The following is a 19,348-nucleotide window of genomic DNA, read 5'->3' on the forward strand; positions in this document are numbered from 1 at the left end:
AGGATGCAATAGATGGACCTGGAAAGAGAGAGAGTGGTGAGTAGCAGAGTCTGAGGTGTGCCCTTTCCTTACACATGGTCCTCCCAGAGGTCCTTTGCCTCCTGCTCCTGCCCATCCAGAAGCCAGACCTACTCCTTGTCCACCTGCATTCTGGCAGTTCTGGCAGAGACACGCCTGGTCACCCAGGAGGGGCTGGCAGAAAGCACTCCTAATTGACAGCTTTGGATCAATGAGGGAACCACCTGTCCCCTTCTTCAAAGGAACCTGACATGCTCTCTCAGTGTCCCTGTCCCCTCCCACTACCTTCCCACCAAAATGTCAACTCCATGAGGACAAGGAAGGCTGGTGTCCTCCCTGTTCATGTCACTCATTGGCACACAGTAGGTGCTCCAGGAATAGCTGACCAATCAGCAACAAACAAACTCTGTTTCTATCCCTGGATTCCAAGGGCCTTCCTATCACCTCAAACTTTGGCTCCTGCACATACATGCTGCCTAATTCACTAGCTGCCTAATTCACCTCCCACTGAAACTCAACTCCCACAGGGCTGGGTACACTTGCCCAGCTGCCACTGACAAGGTTCTACCAGATTAGTGAACACTGTCCCAGGATAGCGGTGTTGGCAGGGCCGGGATTCCGAGCGGAAGGGTATAAATTTTCTGAAGGTCTGACTTTCTCTCTTAGCTCGCACTGCTCTACCACACCACCTATATCCACATGCACAGCTCTCTTTGATGCCTTCCCTTTTTTTTTTTAGGAAAAGCTCTTAGACCTCTGCCCTCTTGCAGAAATCACACTATGTGTGGGATCCAGGGTTCTGCCAGCACCTTGAATTCACACTCCCATACTCCCCCTCCTGGCTCTGACCCAAAACTGACTCACATTTTCTTCTGGAATAGAGGTTCACCTTCCTCTTCACAGTATGGGAAGATGCAGCCATAGGGAGTGGAGGCCAGGAGGACGTCATATCGGCTGTCCTGGGGACACAACGAGCCTGTGCAGCCTAGTGTGACTGAATCACTCCTGACTAGAAGAAAGCTCTGGAGTGCAGTTGTGGGGTCTGCTCTGTGCACTGGATTATGGTCAGTGCCTAGAGACATGTCGGTAACTGGCAGACATCTGATATATTTGATGAATGAGTGAGCTCCAAACCAGCCCCATCACAGATAGCTGGGAGGGCCTGGGCCCCACTGCTCACCCCTGGGGTTTCTGTTCTGGCTTCACCCAGGACAGAGACCAATAACAGATCTCCAGTCCCTTTATGACATGAAGAAAGAGGCCCTGAGAAGAATCACATATGAGGAAGAAAAATGACCAACTAGCACAGCCACAGCCCCTGCTGCAGGGTCCCAGGATAGCGGTGTTGGCAGGAGCCCAAAGGAAGCTATAGGGGAACATCCTATAGGATCCCTACAAAAACACTATGAGGATGCTCTTTGACTCACCTCATGTTCTTAGAAACAAACAGTCAGAGGGATGCAGCGATCTGAGAGGTCACAGCCAGCAAGTGGCCAAATGACCACCATGCTGTGGAGAGGCAGGTTGCTCACCTTTTCAATAGCTGGTCCAACACCTATTGCATGGCAGCGAACGTTCTGTGATCACATGAAGAGGTAGGGACGAAGGTGGGTCGCTGCCCAGGAAGGAGGGCAGTGGTTTGTCCAGCCCATGTGCCTGTGGGTCTGCACCATGCAGCACTTTTTTTTTTCTTCTTTTTTTTTCTATTTTGCTCCGTGAGGCATGAGTTCATTGGGAACCATAAGAGGATGGTGCTGGGGCCACTTGGCTGGTTGGCAGCTGGGGTCCAAGGTTGGGCTGCCTGGCTTCCATGTTGTGCTCCAGATGCACAATGGGAGGCCAGCCCTTTGCCTCTGACAGTCCACATCTGAGTCTGGGCACAGGCTGGAGCCAGCTCCCAGGGTTAAGCAGGGCCGTGGTTTCCAGGAAGGACAGGTCTCCAAGACCAGAATCCTTCTCACTGAAAGTGTTGAGGATCCTGAGGCTAAAACACATCTTCCATCATGCTCCCGTTCAACAGTGACCTCCCACCACCTGACCTCCCACTTGCTGGGATGTTCTTGTTATTATCAGAGCATTTGGGGGTCCCAGTGGGGGCAACCCAGGCTGTGATTACATTATAACTTAAAACAGTTTCTCTGATTTTCAGCGTCTGTGTCTGTAGTAAACTGAACTGTTAAGAGAAAAGCAGCTGGGCCCTACTGGGCTTTGCCCAGGAAGAGTGAAGGGCGGGGGGAGGGGCAGGGCTAGAAGGTGGAATTGGAGTGTCCAAAGATGCCGATGGGGAGGTGCTTGACGTGGGAGGACCACTGGGCTGCCAGCTGGAAGAACTTCACGTCGTCCCACTCCACGCCATCAATGAGGACCCGCTGCCTGTTCTCCTGATTCTTAGCTGAGCAGAGCAAGCGGCCAATGCCCTGGATGCACTGGCTTTTGGACTCCAAGTCCTTGCCCTTGTCTTTTTTTGGCAAAGATATCACCTTCCTTTTCTTCTTCTTGGTGACCACAGCCATGGACATTGCGGGTGTGCCTGCATCCTCGCTACTGCTGGGCAGCCTGCTGACCTGGAGAGACCGGAAGGTACACTGGAGTGTGTTTTTGGTGGTAGGCAGATCTTCCTTCTTCCCATTTCTCTTCCTATTTGTGGGCTGGGCTGCCATCCAATAATCCACCTGTAGCTCCATCAGCTCAGCACTGACACCCTGAATGGAGGAAGGCAGGTCTCCACTCACTGATGAGGAGAAGGTTGAGTTGTGTGAGGCCTCCCTGGCAGGGGACCTAAGCATGTAGGAGCATGAGGGGACCGCATCATCTGTGTCTCCTGACGTGGCTGAAATTGGTTCCACTATTTCAACTTTCACTGCCCCCACAAAGGGAATGAACTTCTGTGGGGACAACTTGCCCGGGCTCTTCGGCTTAGAGATGAGCATGGCCTCTGCGATGGGCAGCTGGTGGACACAGTTGGCCCCTCTGATGTACTCTGTGATTCTCGCCACAATGTTCTGCACAGATCTCTGGGCCTCCAGATGGTTGCACATGTCCTGCCAGGCCAGGTCCTGGAAGAGGTTGTTGTAGCGGTGATCCACAGAGCCCAGGTAGCTGGACACAGGGTGGGGACCCAGCGGGATGACCAGGAAGCGCATGTAGCCCAGCCAGTCAGGGTTCTTGTGGGTCAGCTGCTCCACAAAGACCCGCAACACGGTGCTGAAGTAGTGCTGAGCCCCCACCACTGCGATCTTCGCTGGCATCGGGGCCTGGGTATTGCAGTCGCAGTATCTTTGTATCCAGGAGATGATGAAGCTGAAGGCCTCCTGGACATCCACCATGGAGCAGGTGTGTACGATGGGCAGCATGTGCTGCTGCAGAACGTCCGACAGGTACTGCCCCTGCCTGTCAGAGGTGCTGATGAGGATGATGTTCCTGGGCAGACAGTCATTGGAGATGAGGATGTTGTTCAGTTGATCACACACAGTCTTCCTGGGGATCTGCAGGTGGCTCTGTGGGACTGGGCAGCTCTCCTCGATCAGGCTGTTGGACGACTCATTCAGGGACCTGCTCCGGCCCCGGCAGGCAGGCTGCTTCCCCTTGGAGCTGCTGGAGGGGAGGACCAGAGACTCAGTCTTGGTGGTGCGCCTGCTGGGTGGCAGCTTCTTAGTGAGCTTGTCCTGGGCAGAGGTCTCTGCCTCCGGGCTGTCCTCAGGCTGTGCCGGCTGTTCCCCAGGGTTGGGCATGCTGTGGGCCACCCAGTCAGAGCCGCTGTCACTTGACAGACTTTCACAGTATGACCTGAGTTTGGGTCTGTGCTTGGGGGTACCTAGGACTCCGTCATCCTCCTCCATATCTGGGCCACTTGACAGGCTTTCAGAGTATGTCATAAGCTCAGGCATGGGAGGGGTTAGGAGACGGTCATCATCCTCCTTATCTGAGCTACTCTCGCTGGGGTTCACCAGCCTGTAAAACAGATCAGCCACATCCTTGTCCACATCAGGGAATTGCACCTCAGGCTCCTGCTTTGAGTCCAGGACTTCCTCCATCATTTGGTACCTGTGCAGCCACGCTTCGACTTTCTGCTGATATTTCTGTTGCCTGGTCATGAGCCTCCTTCTTCTTATTGGCTTCTTGTCTAGGCTATGCCTGTGAGCAGCATTGTAGCTGATCTCCAGCTCAGAGAAGACAATCTCAGAGTCTCCTTCAGAGAAGTTATCTGCCTTGGTGCTAGACCGCATGACTCTGTCCAGGTGGTCGACAGGCTGGCTCGATAGGGAGAAGACACAGGTATTGTCCACCTTGGTGGCAGGGGTGCTGTAGGCCATCAAGTCAGAGACACTGCCACTGAACTGCTTTCTGCCCAGGCTCTGGGCCTTCAAGGGCATGTTGGTCAGCCGAGGAGACTCCTTCTGCCACCGGGCACTGTATATGCTCCTCATCTCCACCTGACAGCTATCGTGTGCCAGGCCTTCAAAGTATTGTCTGGTCTTGGTCTTGGTGTTGCTAAGGATGATGCCATCATCATCCATGTCTGCGTCACTGTTGCTTGGATTCTCAAGGTTGTCATACAGAAGATCCAGGTTCTCTTCCCCCTCGGGGACATGCTCTGCAGGGTCCTGATCTGAGTCTAGGACCTCTTCTGACATTTTGGACCTGGGAAGCAGCACCATGACTTTCTGCTTCAAGTTTCGTTGCATGCATCGCTGCTGCTTTTTGGACTGACTCAGGTCAAAGTCATCTTCTTCCATGTCCTGCCTGGGTGTCGCATTGCAGCTGGCCTCCAGCTCAGAGAAGCTTTCAGATTTCCCTTCGGTGTACTTATTTGTGGGCTTGGCCTTGGGGCTGGCCTGCATGGTGTCGTCCTTGTAGTTGATGGGCTGACTGGACAGGAAGGAAATCCAGATCTCAGCCACCCTGATGGAGGACTCCTGGATGCTGCTGCTGAGGCTCAGCACCTGGCCACCCTCGGGGGGTCGCTGCATCACCTCAGCCATGTGGATGGCACCTGTGGCCAGTGTTTTGTAGCCCAGGATAACCTGGTTGTTATTGCACTTCCTCTGCTGCAGCATGATCTGGAGCTTGTTGCCTTCTCCCTTTAGGAAGTGTGGGTACTGCAGGGAGAAGGTCAGCGCCAGGTCGGTCTCCACTTGTCCAGTGGTGGGCAGCACAATTTCATGGGATCTCAAGATGCCCTTGGAGCCCTGCATCTGCACTGCTATCACCATGGCGATGGGCTCCTTCTCCGGTTCTTTCTCCAGCTCCTTCAAGATCACCAGCTTCTTTAAAGTCAGGCTGCACAGCCTGAGCATGCAGCTGGGGCTGGAGCAGTCCACCTCCCAGGTAGAGAAGAGGTTCATGGGCACTGGGGTGTTGAGCACGGTGGGCGAGTGGGCCAGGCCCGCAGTTGATGAGGAAGCTGCAGCTGCTTGCAGCATACAGGTACCTGATGGTTTCTCCCCCTGTGGTGGGACAGAGGAGGGACATGATTGGTGGCAAGAGGTGGAACACAGTGATGCAAGGAGAGAGTGGATGAAAAATGCTTGACTGTGACTAGCACAGGTAAGGCCTGTATGGTGGCATTTCAAACTCAGAGACCTAAATTAACCACAAAGTTGCCCTGAAATTAGAACTTGTTATCTAAAGCAGTTTATGGTGTGTGGTCATGTGCTAGGCCAGTGTCTTCCCTGACAAAGGTCAATCTTTACATTCACTGAGCATGTCTATTGTCTTTTGGCATCTATAATAACACATCTTTGTAATGTCAAAGGAATTTTCCTTTTTCTGGACACCTCCAAGTGCAGGCACTGCTCTGTGCTCTGCAGAGATCACAGATCTGCTCATTGCTATTGAGTTCATTGCTGACTGCTAGCTAGCCTGTAGGCACCTGTATAAGAGAGGCATGTGTCTATCGTTTTACTTTTTACCTAATCCCAGAGATTTCCCTGCTTTGCTCTCTCCTGCCTCCCTAAGCAATGGATTCCATGTAACCCACATACATCTCCACTTTTTTATTATAATGTATAAAATAAGATGCAATACTGCCATTCTCTGGAGCACTATCTCAATACATTGAGATTTTGTTGTCGGGCAATTCTTGACAGTTGGGCTCCAATAAACTCACACAAACTCTGCACATGGTTGAATGCTGCTTACATTGATACTTACTAGGCTTTCTGCAGCAGGACTCCAAAGAAGTTCATCGGGACCAGCCTGGAGACCCAGGCCCCGTGCTCAGACCTAACAAAGGGCCCATTGGGCCTGCCAGTTCCCTGCCTGTCAGGTGCATTTGGCTAAGTTGTCTCTTGAATCCAGAATCTTCCTTTGCTTCTGGGAGAGGGTCTGACTTTATTTGAGCTGTATTTTTATTTTTATTTTTTATTTTTATTTTTTTAATATATTTTATTGATTTTCCACAGAGAGTAAGGGAGAGGGATAGAGAGCTAGAAACGTCGATGAGAGAGAAACATTGACCAGCTGCCTCTTGCACACCCCATACTGGGGATGTGCCCGCAACCAATGTACATGCCCTTGACTGGAATCAAACCTGGGACATTTCATTCTGCAGACCGCAGCTCTACCACTGAGCCAAACCGGTTTCGGCTGTATTTTTAAATCCTCAAGGTGGAATTAAGGTTAAGGGTTTACAGAACCACGGCTAAGGAGAAACAAGAGGAAACATGGGTGGCTGGTTTTTAATTCTGGGTTTTCATTTGGATTTGCTTTCTGAGAGTCTGACCAAAGTAACCTTCACTGTATAAGGGGTTCATCCTCCTCTGACATGGATCTCAGCTGTTCTTAAGCAACTAAGAATCTTTGCAGAGCTATCAGAGATGATTCCTCACCCCAAGCAGGAGCCCCATAGAGAAATTCCAACTCAACTGTAATTCAACTGCCTGGCTCTTGTGGGGGAGAGCCCATAGGGTATGGTCCACCTGCATTCCTAGCCCTTCCTCTGGTTTTTATTTTTATTTATTTATTTATCCTCACTGGAGTATATTTTTCCCATGGGCTTAGAGAGAGAGAGGAAGTGAGGAGGAAATGCAGAGAGAGAGAATGAGAGAGACATATAGATTGGTTGCCTCCTCCACACATTCCAGTAAGTCCTGGGGATCTGCAACCCAGGTACATGCCTTTCACCTGGAATCAAACCCAGGACCTGTAAGGGCCTGCATTCTACCCACTGAGCCAAACTGGCTAGAGGCCTTCAGGTCGCCTGAGATAGCTGGGAGATAAGCTGAGGCACATGAGAGCGATGAATGAGACTCGAGGGGTGTGAGCATCATGGAGCAAGAAGTTGCACACTTTGACCCACTCCATAACATCCCTATAAAATTTGCTTAGACTCTGAAGATATAAAACAACAACAACAAATACTCCTATAATTAACATGGGAAACTGTGCCTCCACGGCTGGGAACTCCCAGACTCTGGCCCTCATTAATATTCCTGATAGGAAGACTTTTCTTGCAAGTGCTTTACAGAAATGGGAAGATTTAACTTCAAAATATCAACTTTAAAAAATGGCAAAAATAAATTAATTTTTTTGCAGGAAAAAATAACACTAGAAAAATGCTGGCCCCAAAATGAAAATGATTGAATAGGATGCATACCTTGATTTGGAAATCAGAAGCTTCTAAGGTGAAGCACAGATAAATTCTCATTAAAAATTAAATAGGAAATTTCAGAGATTATCTCTGAACTCTCCTGAAGCTAATAAATGCTAACACCCCATTCCCCCATCTATAGCAGGTCCACTACATCTTTTGTTCTCTAAGCTTTCTAGTCCAGATGTGTTCTTTCCCTTCCCTTCTTCCTTCCCCTTCTATCCCCTCCACTGCCCCTCCCTACTGACTTAAGGGAAAATAAGGACAGGAATTCCACCAGCTCCTTTTGGAGAGAAGCTACCCTCAGTCAGAGCGGAACCAGCCATTGTTCTGGATTTTCTCTATGGCCCTGACTGATTCACAAAGAAATTTATCTGTTAGAACATGCAATCCTGGCTATTCTAACCTCTCCCAATTAATATACTCCTGGTTTCTGGGGACAAAAGCAACAGAATTACTAAATGAGGTTGTAAGAAAACTCCTGTAGAGAAGTCTGCCCACTTTAAAGATGATAGGAAGCTGAAATAGGATTTAGAAAAAGTAAATAAACACAAACAAGCGTAGGGTTGCTCCAAGGGTGTTTCCGCTTTTCAATGATAGTTTGGGAGAATTTGAAATTCTCATAAAAAGGGAAGTCACCAAGACCCCTGTAGATACTGGGGATACTTTACTTGATCTTAACTGCACCCAACTAATTGCTTTCTGCATTGGATTAAAGCTTCTGTACAAATATCTGCTTTTTAATCAAAATCTGTTTCCTTTCAAATAGGAAATATTATGGAACAACATATATATATATATATATATATATATATATATATATATATATATATATGTGTGTGTGTGTGTGTGTGTGTGTGTGTGTGTGTATGTGTGTGTGTGTATGTACAATAAATATATATATATATATATATATATATATATATATATATATGGTTTGCTAATCAAATCTGCTCCAATTCACCTGATAGGTGAGGTGTGGCTTTTTTTTCTTTCTTTCTTTTATATGAAATCAGTGATGCTTACATATTCTTTTTCCAGAATAGTTATATATTTAGAATAAGTGAACCAGATACTGAACCAAAAAGGAAATTAATGATTTTAAATGAAGCTTCCAGAAGGAAACTAACCTGCAGACTAACCAAACTTTTGCTAATCATCTTTTCTTCATTATTATTCCCCAGGAGAGCCTGAGAGATGGCTTCACAGGGTACCAATCCTACTCAGAATGGCCCCAAACAGCCCAGACACGTGCAGAGATGCCTCTAACACATGGCTGGCTCATATGTCTCTCTATAGATGGGGAACCAGCCCACAGTGACTTGAGAGTCCTCTTTTGGTGTACATATTCAACAAATGGTGAAACTTGACCCTGAGTCCCTCAAGAAAGAATGCAATCTTCTTTGTTACATCACCTACCTGGTCCCAGTATAAAGTGGGTGATAGAGAGGTTTGGAGCCATTAATTTGAAGACTATCATACAGCTAAGACCTGTTTTGCCATTCCCAAGGGAGATGGATAGAGGTTTCCTATACCTCAAAGCCTCTATACCTCTCAGAGGTATGTGCTTTCTGGAAACTAGGAAAATGTACTAAATAGAAAGAAACATTCCAAAAATGGTGAATGAATTTGTCTGACTCTTGCGAATATTTGGGTGGCAACCCAGTCCCTGAGGTATTGAAAATCACTATCCTAGCAGAAACCAGTTTGGCTCAGTGGATAGAGCATCAGCCTGTGGACTGAAAGGTCACAGGTTCGATTCAGGTCAAGGGCACTTACCTTGGTTGCAGACACATCCCCAGTAGGGGGCGTGCAATAGGCAGCTGTAGGATGACTCTCTCTCCTCATAGATGTTTCTAACTCTCTATCTCTCTCCCTTCCTCTCTGTAAAAAATCAATAAAATATATTTTTTAAAAAGAAAAGAAAATGACTATCCTTGGTTTATAAATGAAGGTTTCAAAGGGCCAGAGGTTTGGCTCCAGAAACAATTCAAAGCCCACCAACTCCTTTTGCCTTCCCAAACCTCCCCTATTCATTTCAGAGGCTTGTATAATAGATAATGGGTTTTATGTAACCAAAGTCCCAGAGCCTTTGAAGTGGAAATACCAGAGTTCACCAAGACCTCTTGTCTAGGCCATTTTTAAAATACAAATGTGTGGAAGATATGTCTTATCCCAATAGAAAAAAAATACCTTACCCACCTACACAAATCACTTTAGCTTATTGCAACTATTTCTTTTATACTTACTAAGTTTATTGAAAGTTATTGAATATCTAGGTATTTTGAAATAACATAAAATACTGAAATATTGCTGATTTTTTGCCAAAACCGGTTTGGCTCAGTGGTAGAGCATAGATCTGCGGACTGAAAGGTCCCAGGTTTGATTGGGGTCACGGGCAAGTATACTGGTTGCGGGCACATCCCCAGTAGGGGGTGCGCAAGAGGCAAGTGATCAGTGTTTCTCTCTCATGGACATTTCTAGCTCTCTATCTCTCTCCGCTCCTCTCTGTAAAAAATCAACAAAATATATAATAAATAAATAAATAAATAAATAAATAAATAAATAAATAAATAAAATTACTTTTAAAAAATGAAAAAATAAAAAAATAGTGATTTTTTTTAAATCATTTTGTTTTCCAAATATAAGGAAAACTAAAAGAAGACATTCTACATTACTATCAATGATTCAGTAAGAAGGTTATAGGTAATGATAGTGACATTCATTTCCCAAGAGACAAAGACTTCAAAGACCAAAACTTACAACCAGGAGATTTTTGATTATTGATAAAGACATTAATTAAAGACTCTCTCCAACCTGTTAAAAAGGACATTACCTTATCAGAGGCCTAATCACAAATGGACATCTGTCTCTGACACTGACCTCCATCCACCATGGAGATTGAAGACTTTTCAAAGATGAGAAACCACTGGCCATGGGGCTGACAGCTAGCCCAAGAAGTCAACAAGGCCTGGACGCTCACAAATTACTGCTGCTCAGACCTTGTTCTTATATCACTTCATTGTTATTGATTGAATGTCCATCAAATGATTTTAGATTGTTATTATCCTCTTTATGGTTTCCTAATGGAAACAATATCTATTTCCCCAAGCCTCTCCCTTATTACACATGAAAAGTTGAATTTGGATACCTCCTAATTTTTCCCTCCTACTAGACAATGACATTCTGATGATCAGTTATGATAATGAAATAGTAGAGAGTCTTAATTCATCTGGCCAAACATAGCATAAGCACAAGGGACAGTGCATGAAGGAGGAAAACTTATACTTACCTTAATAAACAATTATGATAATACATGTAAAGTGATTTTTGGTTGGCTGGGATGCTTATTCCCCTCAGTATAGCACTAGACATTTTCTATTCCTAAATGGTGTAACTGTTTTAATACTGTTGCTTTTGTTCCTGGATATAAATGTTATACTAAGTGCAAAATACCAAAACTTAAGACAAGCAGCAAAAGCACTCTGCTCATGGTAGCTCAAAATTTAAAATTGATACAGAATATTTTTTAACAAATACATATAGGATCTTATAGCCTCTCATTCACCTGCCTTTTATTTTAAATAATAATAAAATTTCAACCTTGAATGCCATCTGAGTTTATTTAAGGTGTTGCCTCGTCCCCAATGATCCGTTGTTCAGCAAGACAAAGTACTAGCACTGATCATCAATGCATAGTGTGTATTGATTTATGAACAAAAGGAGGATGTGTGGATGAAAAACGGGGCCACATGCTAACCTGACTAAGTCAGGGAAGTCCTGCGTGGAGGTCTTGCAATTCAGAGACCTTAAGTAACTACAAAGGATAGTCTGAAATTAAAACCCTAACTAAAAGGTGCTCCTGGTGGGTAGTCATGCCTAGTCTGGCATCTTCCTTGACAAAGGTCAATCTTTACCTTAACTGAACCTGTGTACTGTCTTTTTACATCTATGATAACATATCTTTGGATTATCAAAGGAATTTTCCTTATTTTGGACAACTCAAGCACTGGCACCACTCTGTGCCCTGAGGAGACCACAAATTGCTTCCTTGTTATTGAGTTCATTGTCAACTTAAAACTATATCAACTGAAGGACTTGTATACATGCATATAAGTACAACCAATGGACACAAAACTCTGGGGAGGGAGGGAATTTATTGCGGGGGGGGCAATGTTAAAATATATACACAGATAATAATTTAATAAAAATGTAAATAATAATAATAATAATAATAATAATAAAGTTATTATGGATTGGTAAAAAAAAAAAAAAACTATTCTACATCCACCAATGGAAAAGAAGTATGTACCTATCATTTTACCATTTATCCAATCACAGAAGTTTTCACACTTTGCTTTCCCCTCTCTCCCTAATCTATCACCCATGGGTTTCATATGATCCAAATAAGTCTGTACATTGCTTGTAATTTATAACATAAAGCGCAAAATTGTCATTCTCCCGGAGGTTCTCTCAGCCCACTGATATTTTGCTACCCGCACTATCGGCACTTTGGTTCAAATAAACACACAAAACTTTTTCACAGCTTTGAAAGTTTTTCACATTGATAAGAGAAAAGGTTCTTCACATCGATAAGAGAAAAGTAGAATTGGAGGTGAGGAATATGAAACACATTAATATCTTAGATCATTTTCTCAGAAGAGCACAGATAGCACACACTTTATTAACCGTGTCACCTGTGTGATTTCTGACAAAACATCTCAATGTAAGATGAGACACAGAGGCTTTTCCTTGGGTGGAGGGTCTGGATATTAGGACATGTGGTATGTTCAGGGTGGCTCTGTTGTCATGGTAACAAAAGGGGATAAGGTCCAGGTCCCACAGCAATGAAGACATGGATCACCATAATAAGCCATCCCCACCCTAGTACAATGTGCAGCCCAGGGTGGCCTCAGCTCCTGACCTGGAGGAGATGGGGACCCAGATTCCTTGGGAAACTGGATGCTTGGAGGGATCTCAGGGGAATTGCAGGGAGCCTTCTGGTACCCAAACCCATTGACTCCCTTTGGTTCTGGCATTTGGGTCAACTGGGCACATACACTCACCCTGAGGTCATGCTGCATACTTGTGGGTATATCAGCTATCCGAGCCTCCTGCAGGGGCATGGAGTTGAGGACCCCATCTGTCAGCTCCGGTCTGTTCTCCTCTGCAGAGCTCTGTAAAGACAGTTCTCAGGGGAAAGCCTCAGAGCCTGTAAGCTCTTTCCCCTGTGACCTTCCACTCCAGACATGCACACATTGTGATCTGCTGAGACCTCCACTGACGAAGAAAATGTGTGACAGCCTGAGGGCTAGGACTCCATTAGCCAGTTAAGGGACCCCTCTGGAACCCCATCTCTAACTACCTGCCCTGCCCTGCCCTGCCCTTCCCTGGAGTGTGATCACAGTAGGACCTCTAGGTTATCCAATGCCCCGAAAGCTGTTCTTGCTCTGGGGATCTCTCTTAAGGTCCTCTTCCCATCACAAGAAGGGGAGGGGATCTGGGCTGCACAGGGATGTCCCACAGAGGAGGCTGACCTGGCATGAATGGGTCTGACCCAGGCCAGCTTCTCTTACCTGATGGGATCTTCTTGAAAATGGCCAGAGGTGTCGGGCACGACTGTTGAACCGTCTACAGAGTCTGGAACAACTCTCTCTGCAGGGTCTCTGGGAACCAGAGCCCCGATAACCGGGAACACAACAAGAGAACATGTTGAACTGTCAACTGCCTCTTGCCAAGTGAGTGGCAGTTGGGCTGTTGCTTGAAAGTGGGTGCCTGGTTACCAGGGTTCCAAGTTCTATTAGGAAATGACCTCACGACCTGGGATTGCGCCCCCTGCCACCCCACAATTCCCCTCACCTAATAACAGCTATAGATAGTCCTGTGGGCTACTGATTACTCACCCAGCTTCTCCATGGAATACCAAAAGTATACACAGTGACACCAACACACCCTCTCCACAGCCCCTAGAGCAGTGATCGGCAAACTCATTAGTCAATAGAGCCAAATATCAACAGTACAACCTTTGAAATTTCTAATTTTTTTAAATGTATCCTTGACGGTTTTATATTTTACACTTTATTGAATTTTTTAAATATATTTTTATTGATTTTACACAGAGAAGAATTGAGAGGGATTGAAAGTTAGAAACGTCAATGAGAGAGATACATCAACCAGCTGCATCTTGCACACCCCCCACTGGGGATGTGCCCGCAACCAAGGTACTTGCCCTTGACTGGAATCGAACCCGGGACCTTTCAGTCTGCAGGCTGACGCTCTATCCACTGAGCCAAACCAGTTTCAGCAAATTTCTAATTTTTTAAACTTAAACTTCTTCTAATGCCACTTCTTCAAAATAGACTTGCCCAGGCCGTGGTATTTTGTGAAAGAGCCACATTCAAGGGGCCAAAGAGCCCCATGTGGCTCTCGAACCCCAGTTTGCTGACCATGACCCTACACATTCTTGCTGCAGCCATTGCCCCAGATTTGAGGAGACAGACCTGGGCTCAAAATCAACCCCTCATTCTTACCTCTTCTTGACCCTGGATAAGTCACTGTACTTTTCAGAGCCTGCCTCTCTCTCCTGCCTGCAAAATAGTTTATTGCAGCCTGTGATTTTAGCAGTGTTCTGGCTCATGAGAGGGAGTAACTATCAAGTAGGAGGAGAACTGTCACAGGCAAACGTGCCTCCAACCTCTTTTTTCTTCCTGTTGTCACCTCCTCGGTCTCTGCTTTTCTTCTGTCTGCGCACACACACAAGAGCTAGTGCTAGTTTGTATTGTGTACAACCTGAATCTCAGTGATTTGCAGCAGCAAAGGTTAATTTCATAGCCATGTGACTTCAGTGATCTGATGGATCTAAAAAGAGTTCCTGTCTTTTGGATTGTTCATCATTTTTCTTCTTGTAAGGATGGGAGTAAGGACTTCCAAGCTCTTCTATGTCAGAGTGGAAACCAGAAGTTAACATTTTATTTGACAATGGCCTGCTGTGGACATGACTTCTATTTCCCCCTTTCTAACAGCTCCAATTTCCACACCCAGCTGGTTCTGAGGAGTGTGGTTCAGGGTCCCAGAGCAGAGGTATGAGCACATCTCACTGGCCTGGCCACAGTGATGGTGGATGTATGTGGACATGTGACTTCAGTGAGTTTAATAAGATTTTTTATACTAATGACCAGAAGAAAATTCTGGATGTTCTCAATTAAATTAGAGCAGCCAGCGGGTGAGAGAAAGAGACAGAGCTGTTCGCCTATAATAGTTGGGAGCCTGTGGAATGAAGAGTCTTGGGTTTGATCCAGTCAAGGGTACATACCTCAGTTGTAGGCTAGATCCTTGGCCCTGGTGTGGGCAAGTGTAGTAGGCAGTCAATCAATGTCTCTCTTTCTCAAATCAATGTATCTCTCTGTGTGTCTTCCTCCCTCACTCGCATTCTCTCTAAAAACCAAGGGAAACTTATCCTTGGGTGAGAATTAACTAAAAAAATTTTTAGTGAGAAGAATGGCATTGTCACTTGCATTAAAACATCATGCATGTTAGCTGAGTTTTTTAAGGCTTGTTATTTTCACGTGAAAGATGAGTTGCAAGGGTAACATTGAATAATAAAGTACTTAACATAAAGAGTTGGCATGTGGTGGGCACTCAACATATATTGCCCATTGCTATTATAAATATACTAGAGGCCCGATGCACAAAATTTGTGCAAGGAGCTTGACCCTTGCAGCGGCTTGCAGCACCGGCCAGCCCTCCCAGCCCAAGCTTCATCAGTAATGTCGTTCAAACTGTCATTCCTCTGTTTGGTCTAATTAGCATATTAGCTCTGTATTATATAGGGCATGTATGTAAACAATCATCAGGTAGAAATACAAAGTGTGACATCAACAAAATAATCTAAAGCAGTAAGATGTTAACAGGAATTGCCCAGGGCCTTCCAATGCTCTGTTTGTCCATTGAATCATAAATGCATGGACTTCCTGATTTCTGGATAGAAAGATAAAATACTGCAAAGACATATTCTCCTGACTTAATCTAAAATTTACTTATTTGAAGTAAAAATTGTAACAGGATTTGGGGAAACAAAAACTACTCTAAATTTTATCTAAACGTAAATATGCAAACAAATCAGGAAACAGTTGGAAAGAATATAAGAAGGGACAGGATTCTCAGGCAGTGCGGACCCAGTGCTGGGTGAGCAGGCCCTGGGAGCTGGGCAGCAACATGAGGAACAGGGCTGAGCACACGTGAGACTGAGTGGATCATTATGGAGACCCTTTGTCAATTAATAGTATTGGGACAGCTGCTCACTTATTGAGAGGAAAACTTTATTTTTTAAAATATAAATATTATTGAATTTTTACAGAGAGGAAGGAGAGGGATAGAGAGTTAGAAACATCAATCAGCTGCCTCCTGCATACCCGCTACTGGGGATATGCCTGAAACCAAGGTACATGCCCTTGACTGGATTCGAACCTGGAACCCATCAGTCGGCAGGCTGACGCTCTACCCACTGAGACAAACCAGTTAAGGGATTGAGGGGAAAACTTTAGATCAATATTTCAGATCTTACAGAAAACATTTAAATGCATTTTAAATTAGTACATTTTACTGTGTCTTTTTCATTTTGAAAATCTAATGCAGGTGGAATGAAAATTTTAAAAATAGAGTTCCTGAAGAATGGCGGCAAGGTAAACACTTGTATGTGCTGCCTCTTACAACCACATCAGTGCTGCAACTTGGATCTTACCTGAGACCTGAAAAAACTACAACTGTGGGGGCCCGGACCGGTGTGGTGCGGACACGCATATTGCATAGAAAGGTTGGATTTTGCCAGGGATAACGTGGGGTGTCTGTGTCCCAACAGCAAAAGCAGCAGCCGCGGCAGTCGCAGAAGCTGAGGCCACTGTGGCGGCAGAGGCAAAAGCGCGCACTAGGAGCACGGAAATCTGTGTCCACAAAAGCCACCCACTGTTGGGTCTGGCATTATTTGAGAGAGTTGACTGGGGTCCCCAAGGTTGCTAATAGTGGGGTTCTCAAAGGCGAACAAAGGAGTTGGAAAGCAGTCTCTTTGTAAGTGCGCGCAGACTGGACCATTGCGCACTTAGGCTGGTTCCCCTGCAACCTTTTGCTTCTGATTACAAAGGAGAGATCACCCAGATTGGCTGCCCTAAGAGACAGCAGGGAGAAACTGCTTTTCTGGAAGCTCAGAAGCAGAGCCGGGAGAAATCATCCAAGATTCAGCTCAGAGGCAAAGAAAAAAAAAGACACACAAAAAGGTATTGAGTGCCATAGAAAAAGAAGGCTAGTCAAAAAGACGGGGACATCAATCCAGAAACACTGCCACCTAGGGGCTGGAGTACAAACTGACTGTGTTTATTACTAATTTTATTTTATCAAAAACCAAGAAACTAAGGAATTGCCATCTTAAAATCAAGGACTAGTTTACAACACTGAGGTGCAGCAGAACGCAGGGAACTTCAATACTGTCTGAAACAGGCGAGCCAAACAGAATAACAGAAGAAGTGAATGGCCTTCACAACTGTACACTTTTTTTGCTAAACCTTTTCTTTTTTATTTTATTTTCATTTTTTGCATCTTTTATTTAAGAAAAGAATTTTTTCCTTTTTTCCTCACTTGATTTTAACTTTTTAATTATTACATTTTTAGGTTCAATCAACATTATTACTACTGCTATTTAATTTTTTTAAGTGCCATTTTATTTTTCTCTTTATTTTACATTGGAATTAGTGTTCTTCATTTTATTTTTGTTTCTCCTTTAACATTGTTTAACCCTATCTCAACACGACCTTTACACTATCACTCTCTTTCTAACCTTCCCCCTTTTGCTATCCTGTTTATCTTAACCCTTTCCTGCTTTAGATTTTCCTTACTCTTTCTGTCTCCCCCCTGCTAAAATTTCTACCCTACTTATATATCTAATTTCCAATCCCCTGTGCCAAGTGCATACACACCCCTCTCTGAGCTGTATTAACTAGCAAAAAGAAAATTGTTTTCCTCACTGTCCTTTTGATGCTGTTTGGGGGAATGTTGATTATATTGTATTTTTATGCTTTTTAGTAAGAGTGTTTTTGCTTATTCTTTTGTTGTTGCTGTTGCTTGGTATTTTCTTATTTGATTGGTTTTTGTTTTGTTTTGTTTTTTACTTTACTTTTCCCTTCCTTTGCTGGAAATTAGGAATGATGTAGATTGTATTATTATCTGGGTACTTCTGCCAGCATTTTCTGGGGTTAGTGGTTGTTCTATTGAAATTCTCTCCCCATATAAATAGTTTATTCCCCATTTATCTCTAAGTCTCTTTCTTCTCTCTCTCTCTCTCTCTTTCTCTCTCTCTTTCTTCTCCCTGTTTCCCAATTTCATTTTGACACACCTTTCTTTTTATATATATATTTTTTTCTCCTATCTTTTTCTTTTGCTCCCTCCCTCTTCTCTTTTTACTCTTCCTCTTTCTCTCCTATCCCCTAATTTTCCTTTTCCTAATGGTCACCTTTGTTGGAGGTTATTAATATCGCAAATACATTTCTGTTCAGTGCTTCTGTGTTGTACCTGGTTGTGTTGTATTTTCTGCCTTTAAATCAACGCGAGAGAGACAGATCTACATAACCAGACATCCCGAAAAAAGAAACCATTGGAAGACAAAGAAACAGCCCACAAATGAAAGAAAAGCAGGCATCACCAGAAAAGGAAGTAAACGAATTAGAGGAAAGCAACCTACCAGAGCAAGAATTCAGAGTAATGATCATAAGATGGCTAAAAAGAATGGAAGACAAACTTGACAATATGAGTAAGATCCAAGAGGAAATGCAGAAGAACCAAGAGGAAATGAAGATGAATCAAAAAGAAATGAAAAATGGCATCGCTACTATGAAGAACTCAATAGAAAGCATCAAGAGCAGACTAGAAGAAGCAGAGGACCACATCAGTGAGCTAGAAGACAAGATGGAAAAAAAAAAAAAACCCAATTAGAACAGCTTCTAAAAAACAAAATTAAAAAGCAGGAAGAGAGCATAAGGCAACTTTGGGACAATACAAAACAAAACAATATTAGAATAATAGGGTTCCAGAAGGAAAGGAAACTGAGGAAGACATGGAAACATATTTCAAGAAATAATGACAGAAATTTTTCCTGAAATAGAGAAGAAAATCCCACACAAATCCAAGATGCTTGCAGAGTCCCAAGCAAAATGAACCCCAGAAGACCGACACCAAGGCACATTATAATTAAACTGGCAAACACCAACGACAAAATAAGAATCTTAAAAGCAGCCAGAGAGAGACAGAAAGTTACATATAAAGGACCCCCATCAGACTAGCAACTGATTTCGCCACAGAAACTCATTAGGCCAGAAGGGAATGGAATGAATATTCAAAGTCATGCAAAGGAAGGGTCTGAATCCAAGAATACTGTAACCCAGCAAGGCTATCAATCAAAATTGAAGGTGAAATCAGGAGCTTCACAGACAAAAAAAAGACTGAAGGAATTTATCTCCACCAACTAGCAATGCAAGAAATTATAAAGGGTCCTACTGTAAAAATGAAGACATAGGAAGCAAAGAAGGAACACAGGGGTATAGAATAAAAATGGTGTCAAATAAAAAACCTATCAATAATAACTGTAAATGTAAATGGATTAAAGGCTAATCAAAAGACATAGGGTAACAGATTGGATAAGAAAACAGGGACCCATATATCTGTTGTCCTACAGAAAACCTACTTCCACAAAAAAAA

At 44.3% G+C, this 19,348-nt stretch overlaps 1 protein-coding gene across 1 annotated transcript; it reads right to left on the reverse strand.

The window, feature by feature from the left end:
- Nucleotides 1-2,070: 2,070 nt before the first annotated feature.
- LOC118726839 (phosphofurin acidic cluster sorting protein 2) lies at nt 2,071-5,499 on the reverse strand. The gene has a single exon (XM_045586521.1). It carries the CDS (start codon nt 5,439-5,441, stop codon nt 2,265-2,267), a length of 3,177 nt encoding a protein of 1,058 aa, XP_045442477.1. The 5' UTR covers nt 5,442-5,499; the 3' UTR covers nt 2,071-2,264.
- Nucleotides 5,500-19,348: the final 13,849 nt, after the last annotated feature.

This window comes from Pipistrellus kuhlii, unplaced genomic scaffold (assembly GCF_014108245.1).
Source record: "Pipistrellus kuhlii isolate mPipKuh1 unplaced genomic scaffold, mPipKuh1.p scaffold_m20_p_23, whole genome shotgun sequence".
In the NCBI taxonomy this organism is placed as follows: domain Eukaryota; kingdom Metazoa; phylum Chordata; class Mammalia; order Chiroptera; family Vespertilionidae; genus Pipistrellus; species Pipistrellus kuhlii.

Excerpts from the sequence above, each read along its gene's own strand:
- LOC118726839 (XM_045586521.1), bottom strand. The coding sequence starts at position 5,441 with ATGCTGCAAGCAGCTGCAGCTTCCTCATCAACTGCGGGCCTGGCCCAC.